Source organism: Eucyclogobius newberryi, unplaced genomic scaffold, assembly GCF_026437365.1.
Source record: "Eucyclogobius newberryi isolate DKJ021-1_F unplaced genomic scaffold, fEucNew1.0.hap1 SCAF_16, whole genome shotgun sequence".
NCBI classification, from domain to species: Eukaryota; Metazoa; Chordata; class Actinopteri; order Gobiiformes; family Gobiidae; genus Eucyclogobius; species Eucyclogobius newberryi.
Genome location: NW_027315790.1, coordinates 13432691 through 13455805, shown reverse-complemented (window position 1 = coordinate 13455805; position 23115 = coordinate 13432691). Strand labels below are relative to the sequence as shown.

Sequence of the window (23115 nt, the reverse complement as noted above, 5' to 3'; positions counted from 1 at the left end):
TTTCCGTGGAGGAAATTTTCATCTGAAGTTCACTGTCACCTGTTCCCTTTCAAACTTTTAGATGCCTTTCTCTGTTGTTAAGTTTTCACAAACAAACGTGCCGGAAGTTTTTAAGATGAAAGTGAAACCAACGTAGATACTATAGATTGCGGTTGTTGTGCTCTCCCAAAAGTAAACTCCTGAAGCCTATGCCCATTTTCCACTTTACAATGAGGGAAAACGACATGAAAAGAATCTCTCTGAAGATTTAACAAGGCTTTCTGATGGGGCCAGAGGTCTTCACATAAATAATAAATGCGATGTAAGACAGGAAGTAGAACAGACTCTTGGCTTAGTTGTCTGTCTATACGGTAGAAGTATATAGCTTAGCTCAGCACTGCAATTTGTGGCTCAACCGGTCTAAAGTTTAAATCTCTTTTTCTTTCCTGGCTAGACTTTCTCTTTTGAGCAGCTGGAGATAAAGCCACCCTAAAGGCTGTTTTTAATCCTCTGGCCTCACCTCATAGTATCAGGTCTTTTGCTGCCTGGGCAGTTGTTTGTTTGAAGCAGTCACTGAGCGCTTCGATGTTATTTCAGGGCCCCCAGAGTTCATTTGAAAAACCCTGTTACAAAAGTGGTCTTGGTTACAGCTGAAGGTCAGAGCAGAAGCTTTATTTCATGCCCAGACCATGCTGTTTTATTTTAGAGAGGTTATGGCATGAATAGTTCATCCACATTTTGCCAGCTGTTTATTTGCAAAAAAAAAGTCTGCGGTATAGAAGGCAACAACATCTTAGTTTGACTATTAAGTGTTAGTTGTTAAGTACATATGCAAATAATAGTTGTAAGTTGAATAAGTTTAAAGTATAATTAAGTTCTGTATTTGAGATTCAGTTGGTTAAAGAGAGTCAAACAGCATTGTCTTACTTTGCGTTGCTAACACTTAAGGATTGTTGAGTTGGAGCTAATCACTGGGGTGCTCTTCACATTGTATGCTTGGCCTGAATACTTTATAAAACATTTAATCATGCTGCTCTTGTAGTGATCCATGACCCACAGACTACGCCCACTAGTGAAAATTTGAGCCCAAGGCCTTTTACAGTACATTTGATGATATACCACAATACAAGTATCCTAAATTTCTCAGGGAAGGCAATGAATGTCTTAATGCTGATGACCCCAGTTCAAAACCCTCCAAGGCACAGAGAATGAAATGAGACACATCACATAGCTGTCTGGGCACCTCTGTGCTGTGGCTACATAAATACTGAATACTCCTCACTTTGCTTGTAAGGACAAGTTTGCCTTGGGGATTTGACAAGAGATCTTGTCAGAAAGTCTGATTGTATTTCCTTTTTTGCCTTATAACGCCGTGGCATTGGTAGAAATCACACTAAAACAACATTTTTTGTAAGAATATTTTTTTTGTATCAGATAGGTTATGTAGGTATGTTTAATTTGTATTTATGTTTAACCTTTATTTAACCTGGTGAGATCAAGGGTGTCCTGTAGATATCTATAACTTTATTCTCTAAGGGTCTGTAATGTGCATTTGTGATATAAAGAGACGATGTAGTGTGATGTAGTGTTCTTTTGAGCTGTGTGCCTTTGCGTAATTCAACAGTTTGCCCCTCTCTTCGTGTTTAACAAATGTACAAGAACACTTTGGCTCAGGTGAAAAAAAAGTTTACATCAGCCATCTGAAAACGTACAACTTGATATTATTATTATTATTATTAGCATACTTTGACAACCAATTCTCGTCATCTAGTTATGCACTTCTTGACTGTAAAACCAGCTTATATTATAATTCATTTATAAAGTATGTTTCGAAAGGCTGTTATACTCTCTCGTTAATACCATCTTTTATAGCCAATTAATTTATAAAGAGCACATATTTCAACTGGTGTACACACTGACACAGTGGTTCAGGACCCGCGCGAGCCACGGTGCTCAGTGCTCAGTGTAGCAGAGTGCATTGATTTTAAACACTTTCAATGTCTTGGAGCGGGACGCACATCTCAACAAGGTGCACATCTCCACCCCACATCGGCCTGTCAAAGATACTTTGTACCTAGTGCTCAGAATTTGTGCCACCTCCGTGTACCTTTATAGAAATATATTCCAGCATTTGCAAACGCGTGCAGTCATTACTCTCGTACATTACTGTACATTCCTTATGTTGGCTCTAATGCTTTTTCAATAAGGGATTCAAACAGTACAAACTATAAGAAAAAACAGGGCTGTTTTGATAACCACTCAACCACACGTGAGTAACGCCAGAGCCTTGTTAGAAAACATAACATTGTACAGCAGATTTAAGCTTAGTTAATTTTGACGTTGTGATCAATGCTGAAAATAGCAATTATGCTAATGACAACATAAATCTAATGCTGGACAAATTTCACCAAACCAGCAGATCTCCTAAGTTGAGGGAGACAAATCTAATCTAAAATGTACACCTCAGTGAGGTGGAAAAAAGTGTTGAATCACCTGTAAGGAGACCCATGATCTCTCTGTCTGCATGTCCTTTCCATGTTACCGTGGGTTCTCTCAGGGTTGTCCGGCTTCCTCCCACCACCCAAAGACATGCATGTGTTAGGTACATTGAGAACTCTAGTGAATGATTGTGAGAGTCAATGGTTGTATCTGTGTTAACCCTGCGACCCCTGTCCAGGATTTACCCCTAAGATCCTAAGTCACTGGGATAGGCTCCATCCCTAATGGGATCAAGCGGTAGAAAATAAATGAATGGATGAATATGCTAGATAGATTTGTTCTAGGCCATTTTTTGTTTTGTGCGCTCTTCACCTTCTACTTCACCTTTTGTTAGGTGGTATTCACATAGGGCCACTCCTCATTCTCCCAAATCCCAAATCAGCTGACGACCGCACATATCTCTATGACAACCGTCTTCAAGCAAACATAGCCATGAGAATGCCACACACACGCTCACGTCCCCAGTGCTGTACAGTGGCGGTCTTTTGGTAAATGCACTGTGAGAATGATGCACGCTGGTGGTGCCAGAGACCAAGTTAAAGCTGTCTGAGCTGCACACAGTTTTACCTGCTGCACAGATGCAGAAGTGATACAAAGTTCATCCAAAGGGCCTTGTCAGATGCAGGTTTCAAATGGGAAGCTCCGCAGCTCCCATTCATGCAAATACACACTGTCCAATGCATGTTTTATCAAATTAAGCAATAAAAGCCAAGCAATTGTATCTTTAATGCGGACTGCGTGGTTATGTTTAGGTCGGCCGCTTTCACACCACACACACTATACCAGAATTCAAGTGCATTTACTGCACTCCAGAACACGGCTGGCGCGTTCACACTGGACAATTGCATCGTTCTCAGAGTGAAAGTTCCTTTACATCGACTTGTGGAAGTGTGAAAATGACCTTAAATTCTGAAGACGTGTGTTCTCCAACACAAATTCAACTTGATTTATGCACAGGTCACCCCGAACAGAATCGGAACATTAAGTACATCTACATTTTGTAGCTGCAGTGATTTGTTGAAGCTATTAAAATAGTTGTATTACTTTTCCCTGAGGCATACAGTATTTCTCATTCAGAACACAGTAGTTATTAGCTTACATGTTTCCTGTGTACCTTTTAACACTTTTGCCACATTTTGAGTTTCTTCTTAAGCCAAAACCTGTATGTGTTTTTTTCCTTATTCCCGCTGCATATCATCATCAGTATAGCATGAATAATACTTGTATGTAGATGAAGCAGGTGGGTGAGCTGGGGAGATGAGCTGCGGTCCTATTTGGGAAAATGTCATTTAGAACCGGAATGAGAATTGATGCACTGCAAGCATAGAGCAAAAGTACACAACTGCGTGCGTTAGCATCTGGGCATTTGTGTCCCCCGATGACTTTGGTCTAAACCACTAAAGAAATCTGGGGTAAGCAGAAGCTCCATTAGCATACATATCACAAAGCAGTTTATCTGTTTGGGAACCGTGAGTCACCAAAGCAGTTTAAAGCACTAAGTTTGGATGCACGCAATTGTATTTTGATTAAAAGTTGTTTATAGCTCATTTGCATTTATAAAGTTGCACTGCATGACTATAACATAACAAAGAGTCATTATAAAAATGCAAAGTAATTCACTATAGTTGTGTTTATGTAAGAAAGAAAGAAACAAAATATTGACATTAAGTAGAACATGTCTTGAAGGACAATAGTGGGTTTAGGATTGTGAGATGTAAATATTATATGCTCTTTGTAACTTTTCTGCTTACGTTATTACAGATGGTATTGCTTTGCCCAGCATGTTCCACTGTATAAAATTAAAGTTATGTATTTCCATGTGAGGTTAGACGTTACTAAGCCTGAATAATTCTTAATAAACTATTGGTTCATCAGGAATTAAGTTATGCTGTTTCCATGTTTTATTAAGGCTATTATAAGGGTAGTCATTGTTAGACAGCTCCTCTGTTGCTCCTACAAGAACTGCAGACACATCTCCCCAACAGAGAATTCCTCCAGCAGTATTTGTGGTCAATGTCTGAGTAAGGCTGAGTTGAGTTATGTTTGTCAGTTTTAACATCAGCCCATCTAGATCTTACAGTGTTACACTCCTTGATTATTTGCAGTAATTTGGCGAGGTGCAACGAGGGGAGGAGCATCAACCTGTGTTCTTGTTCCTTGGTACATTTGTGGACTTTGTTGTTGACACAGATGGGTTTAAACCTTCTTCTGTTGTTCCACTCCTCTTTGCATGTGGAGTTGTTCCTGTGCTTGCTTTATTTTTGAGCTTCCATCAGTCCCGTTTCCTGGAATTTGTCCCACTTTTGTTCATGTTTCTTTTCTTTACTTCTTGTTTTCTGTGTAGATTTGTTCTGCTCTCTTCATCTGTACTTGAGCTCTGGTCTTTGTTTTTTCACTCCAAAAGAGATTCGCTTATAGGCTCTGTTCTTCTATTTCAATGTTTTTCTTTTTTTCCTGATTGGAAATTTGATACTTGTTTGATGCTCTTTTGGTTTCAATACCTGAACAAATTGGCCAGAAATTGTCTCTCTCGCTTCCAATTAGAATGTCTTTTGCCATTTTTCTTCATGTTTTTTTCTTTTTCTTCTTGTCGACGTTTTTTCTTTTCACCGTCCAAGCTGGATTTGTTTTGTAATGCAGGACTCATGATGTTCAATAATAAGATTCCATTGTTGTTCTGTGGGAGCCACTACGTCTTTACCATGATGAACAAGTCTTTTCTCTGCATATTCTTTAAAGAGGTCCTTCATCTGTGTAGTTTGTATTTTTCCTTCCTTTAGATTCTTTAAACATTCATTCATTTTGCTCCGTCATCCGACATCCAGAAGGAAATCTTTTTAGAGCGCAACTCGTATGTTTCTTCCTCTAAGTGCAATGAGAGGCCCCCATTCTCCCCCATTTTCTGCTGAATGTTTTTGTCTATGATAGTCAGCGAAGAGGCAGCGAGGATCGTTCTCAAGCTCTATGTTTAGTGCATACAGGGAAAACAGGCAAAACAGTAGCTCGTTGTATTGTCTTGATCCTGAGTTCATCTTTTAACTGTATTTTAAACAGCTGTTATTTGCATCAGCCTTAAAGGTCCCATAACATGCAAAATCGACTTTTCAGAGCTTTTAACCTTCTTACATTGCTATTCGTGCTTCATATATGTACCCAGAGTGTTTTTTTGATTGATTCCCGCAGTGTTCAGCTATATTACAGACTATCTCCTTTCCTCGAATGTCCAAACTGACGGGGGGTGTTCACAGGCACGCATCATCATCCCCCCTCCCCCTCCCCCCTCTCCACCCGCCTCCCCCTCCCGCCTGGCGCCTCCCGCCCCCTTCCCCCCGACTCCGCTGCTGCAGGCTCGTCTCCTCATTCAAGCCCCGGAGTTTTTCTGCTTCGATTTACGAGGAAACACGGCTCAAAGAGGCCCAAAACTTTTTACTATTATCACAATGGTGAAGGTTTATGTGGCAGTTGATGAAAAGTTCTATCCGATACCGAAAAAACAGGAAATAAGAGCGCGATGGACATAATATCTATACATACATCTATACACAGACAGACATATATCTGTTCTGCGCACGCTGTAGAATAAACACCAGATTTATTTCGGCTCAAAGTAGTGTTGATCTGAAGTTCTATCGTTTCTCACTCTGTCGCGCGGCAGGAGCAGCGCAGCGCGGAGCAGACAGCTGTGGGGCTACGTCACGGGTGGGCGGGGCACACACGCGCTCTGAGACTACGTCACGGGTGGGCGGGGCACACACGCGCTCTGAGACTATGTCACGGGTGGGCGGGGCACACACGCGCTCTGAGACTACGTCACGGGTTGGGCGGGGGAGCCAGATCGCTCTTCGCAAGGGTGGGGGCGAATATCAAACCAAGCCGTCTGCATTTCCGGGTTGGTGTGGGGGTCCAAGGTCTGGGTGATATTTCTTAACTATTATGTTAAGGGTGTTGCACAACCCTTATTATTATTATCAATTATACACTTAGGATAGACTACGAAACGTGAAAAAAAGCACGTTATGGCACCTTTAACCCTTCGGGGTTCGGAGCTTTTTTGGCCGTTTTTGGGTACCTTCAATTTTGCCCTGATATACTACATTAAGAAATGTTTACCAGACCAATGTTGGGTATCTTTTTTTTCAGCACAACCTCACCTATATGATCAGTTAGTTAGTTTTTCACTTAGACATACTATTTCAACATACTAGACCTAAACACACACAGAAAACACAAAGTCCCTCTAGAAAAAATATGTTTTTTTCATTGTAAAATCCTTAAACATGCTCAACCAAGCATTTAAAAAGGTTCAAACTGAACCACAGGGTGCAATTATGAACATATAAAAGTATTCTTGTTATATATACAAGCAATAAACCACTATTTACAATAAAAAAGTAGGTAAATCCTCAGGCGTTTTTCTATTTGTGCTACTGCTCAAAACAGTTTCTGTCCAAAATGACACAGAGAGCCACATCACAGGCCTTGCACTTGTGACATGTGAGTGATGTTCAGAAGGAACTCTAAACCAGGTCTAACCCAGGACTAAACCAGGACTAAACCAGGTCTAAACCAGGACTAAACCAGGTCCAACCCAGGTCTAAACCAGGTCCAACCCAGGACTAAACCAGGTCCAACCCAGGTCTAAACCAGGTCCAACCCAGGACTAAACCAGGTCCAACCCAGGTCTAAACCAGGTCCAACCCAGGACTAAACCAGGTCCAACCCAGGACTAAACCAGGTCCAACCCAGGTCTAAACCAGGTCCAACCCAGGTCTAAACCAGGTCCAACCCAGGACTAAACCAGGTCCAACCCAGGTCTAAACCAGGACTAAACCAGGACTAAACCAGGTCTAAATCAGGTCTAAACCAGGTCTAAACCAGACTAAACCAGGTTTAAACCAGGTCTAAACCAGGACTAAACCAGGTCTAAACCAGGACTAAACCAGGTCTAAACCAGGACTAAACCAGGTCTAAACCAGGTCTAAACCAGGACTAAACCAGGTCTAAACCAGGTCTAAACCAGGTCCAACCCAGGACTAAACCAGGTCTAAACCAGGTCTAAACCAGGACTAAACCAGGACTAAACCAGGTCTAAACCAGGACTAAACTAGGACTAAACCAGGTCTAAACCAGGTCTAAACCAGGACTAAACCAGGTCTAAACCAGGACTAAACCAGGTCTAAACCAGGTCTAAACCAGGTCTAAACCAGGACTAAACCAGGTCTAAACCTGGTCTAAACCAGGACTAAACCAGGTCTAAACCAGGACTAAACCAGGTCTAAACCAGGTCTAAACCAGGACTAAACCAGGTCTAAACCAGGTCTAAACCAGGACTAAACCAGGACTAAACCAGGTCTAAACCAGGTCTGAATCAGGTCTAAACCAGGTCTAAACCAGGTCTAAACCAGGTCCAACCCAGGACTAAACCAGGTCTAAACCAGGTCTAAACCAGGACTAGACCAGGACTAAACCAGGTCTAAACCAGGACTAAACTAGGACTAAACCAGGTCTAAACCAGGTCTAAACCAGGACTAAACCAGGACTAAACCAGGTCTAAACCAGGTCTAAACCAGGACTAAACCAGGTCTAAACCTGGTCTAAACCAGGACTAAACCAGGTCTAAACCAGGACTAAACCAGGTCTAAACCAGGTCTAAACCAGGACTAAACCAGGTCTAAACCAGGTCTAAACCAGGTCTAAACCAGGTCTAAACCAGGTCTAAACTTGATCAACATGAAGTGTGCCCCTCATTTTGCTTCACAACAACTATATTACTGACAATGAAATACTTGAAATACTAAAACTCTCCAAAACTACTCAAAAACAGCATGATTCCTCTCGTTCGTTCTTCTTCTTTGACTATTTGTCATGTGACTAATGTTTACATCCCTTGTATGCATCCTGAACATCCGGGTTAGCAAAAGCTAACGTTTTTTTCTGTTTCGTTTTATCACAAAAGACGACAAAGTTATTATAAGAAATGCAACGCGCGCAGAAAAGAGCGCATATTTTTCCGCACATTTTTAATGGAATTGAAATGATCATAACTTTGGTTTTAATGGATGGATATGTCACTTAGTTTTCATACTGCGCGGTCCTAAAGCCGACCATGTTTCAAAACGCACCGGTGCGGGCGTCGACCCCAAGGGTTAAGATTATTTGTTCCAGTTTACAGATAATGAAAAAGTCTCCCATATGATAAACTTCATACATGATATAAACAGATGCATGACAATATCTTGGTCAAACTTCACATTAGTGTTACCAGGATACATGTTTTGACGAGGTTTTATTTGCAACAAAACACCTGTAATAGAGGAAATGCGAGATGGAAAGTGGGAAAAGTGTATCTAATATGGCCATTGCTCAGCCACTTAAAAGAGTACTTAGTAGGTTTTTGTATTGTCTATACCGTTAGTAATTGCCCCTGACTTTTTTAAGTGATGGATTACATAACTACATTGTACCAAACCAGAGGCGCAGGCATGGTCACTTAATAACAAAAGCCGGTGACAAATAAGGAAGGAGAATCTTTTAGTTACTGCACACACAAACCAAAGAGAGAGAGAGAGCGTTCCCAGCCACAAGGTAGTCATTACATTGATTTTATACATTAATGAGGCATAGCATTAGCGGAAGTCAACAGTTTGTCCTTGAACTAAATGTGCCGGTGAATGTGCTGCAGTTGAACATTTGCTCTGTGACTAGGCACAATAGTACGAGAAAGAAAATAATAATAAAGTGAAAAATTAAAGCAGCATTTTAACCACAACGATACAGTTGTAATCAATCACCTATTTAGAAACTATTTACCATGTCCATTTGTTCAATCTAAACCAGGGGTGTCCAAACCTTTTTTTCACCGAGGGCCCCATTTTGAAACACGTACATGGCCACAAACAACCCGACAATATTGCATTTGTCGAATGTCAAAGTAAATCATTTGAAATTTTGCATTTCACATAGTTTTGATGCCTCCACCTTTAATAAGACTTAAAACATTGGTTGGTATATCATCAAAGTGCTTAAATTTGTCAAATTTCACAGTAAAAAGTACTACTTGTCTGTTGTTTGGACCAACTTAGCAGGAAGCCAAAGGGCCAACACAAAATGGTCTGAGGGCCGCATTTGGCCCCCGGGCCGTAGTTTGGACATGCCTGATCTAAAGCAATATGTCTTACTACTGCCCTGTGGAATGTCTAATACTTTAAATACAGCATAGTTAAAGTTCTAGTTTTTTACAGTGGGATTTGTCAACAGGAGAATCATAATTCTTGACGTGATGTACTGTATAAAGGAGATACAGACACACAAGGGGCTATGTTTTGAGTCTTTTATGCTTCAGTTGCTGTTTTAATTCATAATGTGACAACACTATTCTCTTTGTTTTTGTGTTGCGCAGGTTTACGGGCTCAAACCTCCCGTCACCCATCATCAGCAGCAAGAACTGGCTTCGACTGCACTTTACCTCCGACGGCAACCACAAGATGAGGGGCTTCACTGCTCAATATCAAGGTAAAGTCAATCCAATATGCGGCTATTTAGCATATAAACCACTAAGGATGTCACAAAAGAAAATTATAGTGTTACTATTATTGTGAGAAAAAACATCATAATATTACGATTATGACCAAACAAATCACAACTTTCTGAATTAAACGTAACGATACTGTCACATAAACAGCCCGATAAAAAAGTACTTTATATGTAGTGTGACTTTTTTGGAGTATAAATTCAACTGAAATTACTCAATGTTGCTGCCTACAATTTTCAAATGTGTTTTAATATTCTTACAATTACATTAACCTGATTAATTGCTCGAATTATTAACTGAATAAACAACATATTATTATATAACAATTCAAAATCAAAGACAATACTTTCTGAATTTCAGCCTGTTGTGTTTTGGGCCATTACTCTGGGAGGTTCAGGTGTCAGGGATAAGCTCGGGAAAAATGGATTACTGTTTCCCCAGTAGAAGCAATCTCCAAGGAGCACTTCTCCTCATCATTGACTGGAAACGCGAGCAGGAACAGCATGAGGAAAGGAGGAGGAGTCTACGGGATTACAGGTTGAATGTTAGATAAATATGTTTAGGGGATCACACAGAAATGGGGCTTTAATACTTTAATTAGATTACGCAGACACTCTCTTTCCACTCGTCCCGCCCCCATATGGCTTCGCTCATGGAAATTCGCAAGATTCATCTTTCCTGCTTATTGGCTGAAGTGATGCTGAGTGAATATGGCTGATTATCCTTTTCATCCCAAGTGCTCTCCATGTTGAGTGGCCTACAAAAACCTTATTTAAAATTAAAATATTGATCAGCTTTTGTTTTTGTCATTATACCTTTTACAATAAGCTTCATGTTTAATGCATGACTGAACTTGTTTAATCTACTAGTAACACATTTTAAGGAGAATGCATGGATTTTTTTTTCCTTTTTTGTATAGTCAATCACAATATCTTCATATTCTAACTCAAATTTTTGGAGCTTTCCACGTTTGAGAAATACTCACGCTCATAGTTGACTTTACTGCCATTAAAACATACATATTTTGTTTTTTTTCAGGTTCTTAGTATTGCCTTATAACATGAAGAGATTATATTCATTTTGGATCTAAAATGGAAAACAGATCCATTGACTTCCTAATTAAAACTGCAGCGCTAATTGTAACATTTTACATTTTTAAAAGCAGCAGATTAACATAAAAAAATTGAGTAAGATAATGATGAAGTCACACAGTTGTAAAAAAAATCTCAGTAAAGTTGATTTTGTTTAATATGTCCCCTTTAATCTGACTTATGTGGTCATAATGTTGTGGCCGATTAGTGAGACGTTAATTTGCGTTCAGTATTCAGCCCAAAGAAGGATATGGATGAAAACACATTTGTACAAAACAAGTAAAGTTCCATTGTGGGGAAGAGTCGGAGTAATTAAAGCAACTGAGTGTGAAAGGGAGCATAGATAACGCTGATGGTGGTTTGGAAACTGATGAATAAATATGCATTTTAATGAGCATTTTATTTAGAGACCATTATTCTGCAATATTTATCAAAGTTAATAATTCAGGGCTTATTTTTTATTATGTGGAAGTTTGCCGTTTTTTGGGAAATTATCTTGTTGGGTTTGAAATGCAACAATTGTTCCAATCCATTTGGAACGGGCAACTGGGCAATAATAATGTCTTCTTATTGTATTGTGTATCTCTATATTTCTTCACAGTCAAAAAGATGACGGAGCTAAAGTCCAGAGGTGTGAAGATGCTGCCCAGCAAAGACAACCAGCACAAGATATCAGTTTGTGAGTACTTTTGACACTAAAAAATCTGAAAATGGGACGACTGAAATATGGCGTACAAAACATAATGTGTCTACACCGTGACCATGTATATCACAAAGGTTATTTAGAGCTGTGTAGAGAGTAATTGAAAAGGAGGAAAAGCAGGAGCCTAACTTTGAGATCACCTGTTTTTGAGTCTTATCATTATTTGTCAGGGATTAGCTCCTCAAATTGTATCCTTTAAACTGAGAACTAACTAACCACTCTGGTGTTGAATTATGGCACCACTTTCAGAAACCACTGTGAAAAGATACAGTTATTTATGTGTTATTTTATACCTGTTACATTGTGTATTCACCTTATTCCGCCCACTTTTACTTCTTTTTGCCATTGTAATTGCACTTCCGGTCGAGTGGCAAACGAGGGCAAAGCCTTGCCTCTAAAATATGCTTTAAAGTACATTGATTTATGTAAAATGTCAACACTGCACCGATTCCCTGAGCTGCCAGAAAACTTTACTCTGTATAGAATTTATTTTCTCTCGAAGTCGGCAACCCTATGTTGACTAATACAACCGGAAAAAGGATGACGTCGGATGGCGGCTCTCACTGCAACTCCTGGAATAAGGTGAATTGGAAAGTTAATAGAAAAGGGGCTGTCCTTGGTGCTGAAGGCAAAGAAGGCAAGGAAGGCAAAGCAAGTTTATTTGTAGAGCACAGTTTGTATACAAAGCAATTCAAAGTGCTTCACACAACAGGATAACATTGCATTAAAATCACAAAGACATGAAGGAAAACACAAAACAGTTTAAGACATAAAAGAAAAGAGTGCAAAGAAAATCATTTCAGTCCTATGCACAGCTAAACAAAGCAAAGGATAAGGACATTTTGCCTCTCTTAGATATTTTAGTAATTGTTGTAAAAATCTAGTTTTGCCCAAATGCATTTAAAATACTATTAACGAAGGCTATTCAACATGAATTTCACTTGCATGTCATTGAAACATAGGTAAATAAATAAATTAATAAATACAAGTTTATCATTTTACTTCCTGGTTGTACATGGGCAACAGGTCCACAACTAGTGTAAAGAAGGGCCAAAACGCATCTAATTTACGTAACAGTTATTTTACAAAATTAAATTAAATAAAAATATGACAACGCTTATATTTGTTTTGTATTGTTTCAATCGTCAGATAAATGTGTCCCTTTCACAGAAATTGTTCATTGCGTATTGACTACATAGAGGGAACTGAACTTCATCTCTTGACTGATGTAAAACTACAATAAATATTGTAACACAGATACTATTCCACAAATTTCTAACAAATTAATAATTACAAAAATATGTTCTCACTTCGCAGTTTAAATGTAATGTAATGTTTTTAAAAAAAAATATATATATATAGTTATCCCATATCCCATTCTCCTACACGTGTAGTTCTCTTGTTACTCGTGCTAAGGCTGAGCTCCCTCTTTGCAAATTCATGGCTGCCTTTGCTCCACATTGGTCGCAGCGGTAATGAACAGGTGTCACATTGATTTGGCCCTGCAGACATTTGACCCCTCTGGTCGTGTCAGCGGGCCTCAGCAGGACGTCCTGTTTACCTGACCCCCTCTGGCTGCTGTGTCCTCATTGACATGATTTAACTGAGCACCGCTTGAAAAGTGCAAGTGCAACTTTAGCATGTCTCGGTATGAGTGCTAGCATCAATATCAAAATATTAAATCAAATAGTTTTTTGTTTGACAAAAAACATGTAACATACATTTTCAACTTCAACTCTTTCAACAGATTGTTGCATATAAATGATAAGGTTTTATTTTTGTTGTTGTTTATAACAGTGGCAAGTAGTGATTGACCAATCAAATCTAAAATTGGCGTGTGTCACAACTAAATACATTTTTTCTAAAATATATTAAAATAAGCCCCAGTTTCCCTCCCATTTCTAAATGCTGAAGTTTGGCTGAAGTCATAGTGTCTTTTAGTGGCTTCTATAGGCCGCTGGGCATTACTGCGCGGGAAGATTGGTTCTTATTTTCCGACAGCAGTAAATCCCTCCTTTACTCTTATCAATAATGTATGTAGTCAATCCTATTTTTAAAAAATGCTATGTTCTTTCAAGCACCAATCATCACTTAATACACTGCAAGTCAATATGATTTATCCATACTCAGACTAATGAACTTGCTTGAAGTCTTTCAAACTACAGTAAGTGGTGTTTTTCTCGTACACAATTTACTATATCCATTTGATATTCTCTAATATTCCTAATCATGAAATGGAGTGACTGTGGCACACTGGACTAGTGTGTAATCTATTGAATTTACTAAGGGATGTTTTTTATTCTCATGTTGGCAATGGCCTCTTTTGATGGGTATATTCAGCCCAAGTGGATTTTTAAAATGACATTTGAAAACACTCGATGGAGTAGGATTTTTCGAAATAATACTGTGTAATCCAAAGCTCAAGACCAATGTCCCGGAAGTACTTTCTCTGTATCACATGTGAAGACAAAATGTCATCTTTAATCTTGCCTTTTGGCTTGCTATAGTTCTCTTTTGAAATGTGAAATGGAATTGCACATAAATAGGAGGCTTTTACTTGGAATTTGCTGCACTTTTACTCCATCCACTTCTAACCTTTCCACAGTGGCAGGTAATTACAGTCAACAAACCTGCATTTTATGGACTAGTGGATTTCTAATGGACCAGGGGCTTAACTGACTTCACTAACTAAAGTGTAAGAGCACATCCATAATGATTCACCTCTTTTCTCTTTCTTAGTGTCTCAAATGGGGGTAGCACAGGGGCACAACATGTGCCCGGATCCAGGAATCCCAGATCGCGGCAAAAGAAAAGGCACCGACTTCAGGTAACATTGGCCCTTCTTCTGGCTTTACTATTAATTAATTCAATTGTTGTTTATTGTTCAAGGACTTGTGCTCATTCAAACATTTTGCCCTTGCAGTAATAAATGTGTCATTTTACTTTATAATTCATGGTTAATGGCTCATTGGCATTTTAATTGCGCAGTGGTTTGGATGAATCCTAAATGTGCTCTGAACAACACATTCTGCTCTGCTTTTCCTGTCTGCCGTTGTAAGATTGCAAAGGCAGAAAATACACATTACATGGTGCATTACTGGAACACACAATTATTATAAGATCTGCTCTCGTCGACAAATCTTATTCAGTAAGAAGATTTTTTTTTCTTTTTTTTTTGATCAGTCGCCCCAATATGTGTGAACATTTTAATTCAACTTACCTTGATCCAAATATTTTGAGATGTTGGGCTGATTCTGAAATATAAGATAGCATAATCTCTTAACATATTATAGGACATGGTTTATTATCAGTGAGTAAGGCGGTTCATTGTATGTTTCATTACAGTTGGCACTTTGCACATTCACTCAAAAAAGCAACTGTTGACCCTACATAATAGTACCATGTCACCTTTTTACCAGCATATTAATATTTTCTGTTCAGCAGGATGAATTTGGTTAATATGGGACACTTGTATATCAATAGTTCTTGTTTTAATATATTACACTTCTCATATACTTAACTAATTCAACTAAATCACACATAATTTACACATAAGCATGAATGAAAAAAAGAACAAAAAGAAATGACATGTTTTAAATAGATCAGATTTAATTGTTTGCCAAGCTAAAAGTATGAAATGGTAGAAAGTAGACATAAAATATTTGCTTGCATGTCTTCTATCCTCCAAACAAACGGCTTTACCTGTAGTCGACTCCTTACCTCCCTCACTCCTTATGTCTGCTCCATGTTTGTGCTGTCTGACCGTAAGCCTGTGTGGATCTGACCCGTGCTCTCCTACACAGACGCGGGGCCACAGTGCACTTCTCCTGTGACGAGGGCTACGAACTGCAGGGCTCCAAAAGCATCAGCTGTCTCCGGGTGACCGACAGCTACGTGGGCTGGAGCGACGAGAGGCCCATCTGCAGAGGTACGGCCACTCGTCCCTGCCCGCTCTGTAATAGTGACAGTCTATTTCAAGCACTCTGTATAATGTTCCAAATGAAATTCAGAGGGATTATATGCTGCGGAAATGCCAACCCCTCAGGCTTTTCTGTGATAATGATTGCTTTGGCTTTAACCCGTCGCCGAGCTATCAATTTGAGCAAGGCTATAAATGTATTCATTCAGAGTAACCTCACTGTACGCTGCTTAAGAAAATAAAAAAATAATATTACTAGCTGTCAGTTATTCTTTTTACTTTGCGAACAATATGACTTGACAAAGAAGACTTGGTGCAAAGAAACCACTTTTCTGTACTTTAGGGAAAAAAACTCTTCATCAATTAATGGACTACCGTAATTGTGACTAGCTGTATTTTGATAATTGTTATTTGGAATGTATAGACAAAGGCAGTGGCATTATTAAACCAAACTGTCAAAAACCAAATATGCTGCCGAATATTAAAGTATAAAAAAGATTGTTAATAAAGTATATTTGTAAACTTAAATGTTATGTCTTCATTTTGTTTTTCTTCATTTTATTGGGATGTAGACAACACTAATACAACTAACAGCCCAGCATTAAGCATACAAGGCTTTAAAATTGTTTTGATAAACATATGCAAATAACTGTTGCTGAGCTCCACATGATGCAGGATGCACACAGCATCAACACACAAGATTAAAAGGAAAATGTGTTCCGTTGTCAGCTTTTTGGCATCACCTACTACCAAGAGATACATCCAAATGTGAGCATTTAATCCCTTTAACAGACTCTGAGGCGTGCGCTCCTCACGTCACACTGAGCCATATCTAAATCGTGTATACCGCTCCGCTTTGGACCAATCCAATTGTGTTGAGATTCAATTACAGCGTGAGGTGCGGCGTGGGAGAGATCTGATGTGGATAGTGTCTTTTCACCTCAAACCTAGCCAACAACACAAGTCTTCTTTAAGGGAATAAAAATGGTCTGTAAAACATTGTAATTTCCCAATACTCCAAATGACCTGCCACCTTGCTAGTTATTATCACTTTGACATATATTGGTAGCCTTAGACTTTAGAATGATGAAGTTATAGAAGTATTCTGATTCAGGTCCTGATTCGCAGCATCTACTGTATCATGTTTTCTATAGAAATCAGGGCCTGAAAAAACAACATTTACCCCCTTGTACTTACTATTGCAATATTTCAAATCCATTCATGTCTGCCCCATTTCCATCCCTGTTTCCTTCCCTGTTCTGGAGCAGGCACATTGACGGTAATGAGTGAAATTGCCCTTTTAGAATATTGTATTCCGTCCTCCTCATTTAACCTTTGGAGCCGCTCCTTTGTTCTGCTTCATTCCCTTTCAATGAAGATTAAACATCACATTTAAATAATTGAAGATCTGTATTATAAATTAACATTAGTCCTCATTAAATTAAGCAGCTCTGTCGTTTGCATGGAAAAAAATGATGGGCGTCAAATGTGTACCAGCACTTTGTGGCTCTCTTTTTACACCTTTTACTTTGAAGACTTGACTTTTCTCAACCTGTATAGCAAATATAGGGGGGTATTTTTTGCTCATAAAGTCACCCCTGACAGCACTACCTATATTAATTACCCTATTCAAACTGTTTCGTAAGTTGTATTAGGGGTTATATTAGGAGGCTGGCACCCAAAGGACTTCTCCCAGACATAACTCATTAGAATTAGGAAAGTTGGTTTGGCTTTTTGACTGCACTTATATGTCATCCCAGCTCATGACTGCACCGACGGCCCTGGAACAACCTGATTTAATTTGTCGGGTGTTTAACATTTTTCGCATGCACACAGCCTTAGGTCCAGATAAGAAAGTCACTTTGTCCTTTTAAGTTATTTAACATGTGTTTATATACTGTGATATGCAATAACACTCAAATAAATGGACATATCAGGCTGCGAAAGAGACGGGGGCCCGGGGCCCGTAAGCCATCAAATCGCCTGGGGGCCCGGGGTTTGAATTAGGAGGGGGCCCGCCGTGCCCCTGTAAAAATCAAGATTTAACTAGTAATTTGGCCAAATTTGGGGCATTTTCATCGCTTAAGTTTTGTTTTGACAGATATGCCACTTTGCAGTATTATCGACTTCTCATTGGCCGAGCGGTATCCGCGATCTAATTTCGATGAAAGCGGGTATCTGATTGGCCGCTGCGTTTGTGTCGCGCTCGGGTGTACTTGGAAATGCCCGGTATAATTTTGGGTCAAAAGTGATATCTAGGTTGGCGGGCGTCAATCTACTCCTCATCTAGTCCTCAATTTAGTCTTTTAAAGTTGTTTGCAACAAAATCTGTATGTCAATGTGGAAGTATCCAAGGGCCCCGCCCCCTTTGGAGTTGTTAGCATCTGGGCAATTTATATATGTTAGTAGTTTATTTTGTAGGCTGTGATTTTATATATTCCACAAGATCTCCTTGTGTCAAATTCTGTATACAGTATTTATTTTGTATCTAAGAAACATTATTATATTGAATTAAACAGTATTGAAAGATCATGATCTCTGGTTTATAGGAATTCAGTATTTGTTCTCTTCCTTCATATCAAATAAAAGATAAAAGTACTTTAAATTGTTTTACATGCTAATAACGAGGTTTAAAACAACACATTTATCTTGTTCTTATGACGCCGCGATGCCCCGCGCGCTTTTTGGGCCCCTGGAATTGCTGGGGGGCCCCTAACTTTGAAAATATATTTCTCAGCTTGCATATATGTGGTCAGTTTGGTGGTATTCTATGTTTTAGGCACATTTTCTCAAACTATATTACGTTCTTCTTTGTCCGCAGCGCCCATGTGTGGAGGACAACTGAAAGGACCTGGAGGTGTGATCACATCACCAAACTACCCAGTCCAGTATGACAACAATGCAAACTGCACATGGGTCATCACAGCTGCAGACACATCAAAGGTAACGTAGCATCCTACATCCTTAAAGGTGCACATTTTCAAGGGGAGGACGGTCCACCAAAAGCTTGTCTCTATCGGGATGTTATTGTTTTGCCTGGACAGTTCCACAGCGTGGCATTAAACATGTCTTTCAAAGTGTTTTAGGAAGAAACGAAATAATAATAAAATGCAAGACAGTTAAATTAAATGCCCTACTGCGGGACATTAAAGGGAAAGTAATAGCATTTCTATGGAGATGCAGGTAGTGGATGCCCCAGCAGGAAAGTCACACAGTGCCATTTTAATTCAAATTTGAAAAATGATTTAATGAATGAGTGAAAAGAACATCTCTAATTTTACATTATTGCTAAAAATACCAAACATTCTCAATTTCTGTGGAATGTTCGGGGCAAAGTAAGAACAGATCCTCCACCAGAAAAAGTCAGGTCTGTGGACACTCATAACTAACTATTTACATTAATTTAAGACTATGTTGTATAAAATCTCACACGGTGGGGCTTTAACTGTGAAAACAAGAAACAAGAGCTGAAACGTTGTCAAAGCGTATCAATGCAGTGGACCTGTACAAGGGAAGACTGTAAGGAGATTGTTCCACTGTCAGAGGAGAGGACGGGAAACTCCAGATCGAAGTATAAGAAATCCACACACACAAATCAGTACCTGCTCTTTGACTCTAACCACCCACCACAGCACAATCAGTACATTACAACACAGAGCACAAGAAGTGCCCACAGAGGGTAAGAGGAAAGAGGAAAAACATGTCGAGAATGCTCTCTCAGCCTGTGGGTACCCTGCTTGGGCTCTCAACAAAGTTAAAAGAGCCAAACTCCAGGACAAAAGAAACAACAGAACCAGGAAGAAATGGCGTCTCTATCCCTTATGTTCCTGTCTGAAAAATTACAAATAATTTTTAGACAACACGGAATTCCTGTTTATTTTAAACTGAGCAACATTTTAAGACAAAAACTGGTTCATCCTCAGGAAAAGAAAACCACTCAAAAACAGAGCAATGTAGTTTATTCTATCCAGTGCAGTAAAGAAAGTAGAGCGCTACATAGGTGAGACTAAATAGCCATTCCACAAGAGGCTTTATCAGCACAGAAGGCACGCAAATACTAAAGTCTTAGATCTTTCATCTAAAAAACACTCTTTTTAAGATAGTGAGGTAAAGATTCCAAGCAGGAGAAGGAATGGTTTGAAAGAAGATTAATGAAGCAATTTTTGTCAGTTTTTTGTCAGAACCAGTTTACAATAGGATTTGATAGCCCATCAGACTAGATCTGCAGAATGAGAATGATTCTTGGATGAGAGTCGAAATGTCTTGAGAGGGGATTTCACCACCTTGTGATCATGTTATTATTCTTTAATGTCTCATTATGTGTAAAGAGATATAAAGAGCAAAGGGAAATCAGGCCATCCATTTTAAAATTTGGACTAGACTGGACTTATTAATATAGTGGAAATAGTTTATTGTGAAACTGAATTTTTACAAATATTTGATGTGCCAATTTTATTCTGAATCCCCCCTACTATTTCCAAATTAAAACACATTACTTGCACACTGGCACCTTTTACTGTGGGAACTCCAGGGGGCTCTTATTTAATTTGTTTCATAATTGCTCCAGGACAGTTTCCGGGGGTTGTTCGGTACACTCCAACTCCGACTCAAGCTTGCTCCTAGAAAAATGTGAGTGCTGAGAAAAGTGAGAGAAGTCTGGCAGCGAGCCAAAGCAAGACAAAGGGAGTCGCTGCAGACACCTGTGGAGAGTGGAGTAATGGGGAGATTTGAGAGCGCGCTCAGAGGAGATCATAAGTGTCACAGCCATTGACTTTGGAGTTGTGTTCAAGGCCACCTAAGCAATCTCTTCCTCTCTGTTTTTCCTTTTTTTTTAATTACAAATCTGCTCATTTATTGTGGAGGCGAGGTTTTCTGAGGTGAACTGCCCTTCTCTATCAGTACCACACCTAATATACACTAACCTGATGCTGTAAGTTGCTGTTTTGATCTTGTTTCTGGTTAATCTTTATAAATACTGGGTCCGTCCACATACTGCACAAGAGTATTTCCAAATGAAGATTTTCTCTTGGTTATTTCTTCCAACTTATGTCATCAAGTTCTTGAAAATCATGAGTGCAACAAACTGGCTCTTACATTTCACCACTACAGATTTTTGGACCACTGAAACCATCCTCCTGACAAGGCATATGTCCGTGTGCAGCTCTATCACATTCAGTTCAGATCAAATTTGTGCCAATATTTGTAAGACTAGATTGTTATTCTTTCCCGTCCTGGATACACCCTCGCACACTTCTCTCCCACTCTCTGACACCCTTGGCAAGACTCGGCTAGAGACAAAAGTGCTCTGAACTGCCACTGCAACTGCGAGCCCAGATGAAGATGAAGCGGCCCTGTTCTTGCTGTTTTAGAAGGGTTAATGTGCTTCTATTCCTGCCGACTCGGGCAAGTGTAGACAGAGGACACATCGGGTCAGTCAGAACCAATCTGACGCAGCCCTCTCTGCCTCTTGACACAATGACGGATGCTGCGCTCCAACACTTGTTCATAATGTCCCAAATGTTCCATACAGGAGACAGAGCTGCTTAGACCCGAACAGTCTATAATAAACATATTTATTTGTTTTGTGTTAGGGGTCCTCAGAGTGTGATACAAAGCTTAGGGGGTTCTCGACGCAAATAAACAACTCATTAAGAATGCACATTTTCACTGGCACTCATTAACAATGAAGTTGCAGCATCAACTCAAAACGTGTATTTTAATATTGGTAACATTTTTGGAGAAATGGTTTTGACCTAATTTTAACAGTTTTTTTTTAACTAGAATTTGTTTCTGTTTTGATGTCAGTATGTCATCAGTATATATACTGACGAATTCATTTTAGCTTAGTTAACTAAATCATGCAGGGTCTTACTTGTTGAAAGGAAAATATGTAGCTTGCCATTAGCATTACGCCTTTGTTCATCTTGTGTCCCTCCCCAATTCCACTTGTTGGCAGCTAGGAGATGAGTTTGTGCTTTAGAACTCTTTATCGAACAATCTGACCTATTTTCCAATCCACCACCATCCATCTTCTCCCTCCACCTTGGCAATTTTCATTAGGCACTGGGTTTAACATAGGACAGAATGCAATTTGCATTTATATAAGCTTTTTCATTAGCTCTTTCAGCGCCATGAAAACATTAAGGGTTTGACGGAAATCATGGTCCCCTTTTGAAATACTAGATGACAAAGTCTGTTTATTGTATGTCAATGGACTCATGTAAGATGGCCACATTTACTTTGTTGCTTTCATTTGCCTGATGGCACTGGCCTTGTCCTATTTTCTTTCTCGCTTAAAGGTTGAATGGAAGATTTTTTGGGCCCAAATCTGAGTCTTATTTCCTCGTGGCGTGGACTGCCGATTAGTCCTGCCACGTATCAATCATAAAACGCATCTACCGCTCACCTGCAGCCACGTGTGGCTCGTCCTCCGAGAGCAGCACGGTTCCGTGTGTCTAAGCGCATTGATTTATCATAATATAGTTCCCTCAGTGTACGGGACAAAATTAAGACGGAGAAAGACTGTTCGAGCTGACTCAGAAGAAGACGGAAACCTACGGGAGACGAGAGATGCGATGTGATCCGTCGCGCTAATAAACAAACGCACGTGTGTGTTGTATCAGTCCGCACGGGGGAGTGGCATGAGCACTTCCACCTGAGTTCTCAAATCGCCGAAAGTCGTCCATTGTGCCTTTAAATGAGTGATTGCATTCATTTTTCCTTGCTTTCCGCATGCAACATTTGTTTCATCATGCATAAAACATTTGATAATTTAAAAATATATATATTCAACATAAATCCCATGGTCAACGATCCACAAAAGCTAATTGTACATCTTATTGATTCTCACACCTTTTGGAGGATTCACCATTTGTAACTTAGTTTTTATTTTTTTACATTGTAACATTGTAAAATACTCAATCATTTTGCCCATGGCACTTTTCCTATTATATCTTTAAATGGACCTGGTTGTAGAAAAAAAACTAAATAATATTTGTAATATTAGTTCGTTCATCAATTTGAAACAATGCCAAACTGAACTTACAATGTAGGTAAATGGTTGTGACTGGAAACGCGCCAATGCCTTGTTCAAAAGGATTGATTGATGAATAGTTGGAGTGAGGAATGGGACCTGGCAGATGCCACAGAGCCTCTCCTCTGCACCAGCAGTTTGAACTCTGCTGCATCTGTCCTCTACACCTGTCCTAACCATGTCCCTCTGTGTCTCCTTTCTGTCCACAGGTCATCAAGCTGAACTTTGAGGACTTTGACCTGGAGAGAGGCTATGACACCCTGACAGTGGGAGACGGTGAGGTGATTGGAGACCAGAAGACCGTCTTCCATGTGTAAGTCACGTTTAACCTCTTCCACAATGATCTGGTTAGTGTAGGCT

The 23115-nt window shown here is 39.5% G+C and overlaps 1 protein-coding gene across 1 annotated transcript in view; it reads left to right on the top strand.

Moving 5' to 3' along the window:
• csmd2 (CUB and Sushi multiple domains 2) overlaps positions 1-23115 on the top strand; it is a 245291-nt gene that overhangs the window by 137191 nt on the left and 84985 nt on the right. Inside the window, exons 6-11 of the mRNA XM_072447628.1 lie at positions 9878-9990; positions 11702-11779; positions 14543-14630; positions 15607-15731; positions 18544-18665; positions 22965-23068. Of these exons, the coding sequence (XP_072303729.1) occupies positions 9878-9990; positions 11702-11779; positions 14543-14630; positions 15607-15731; positions 18544-18665; positions 22965-23068 (630 nt within the window). The remainder of the gene's footprint in view (positions 1-9877; positions 9991-11701; positions 11780-14542; positions 14631-15606; positions 15732-18543; positions 18666-22964; positions 23069-23115) is intronic.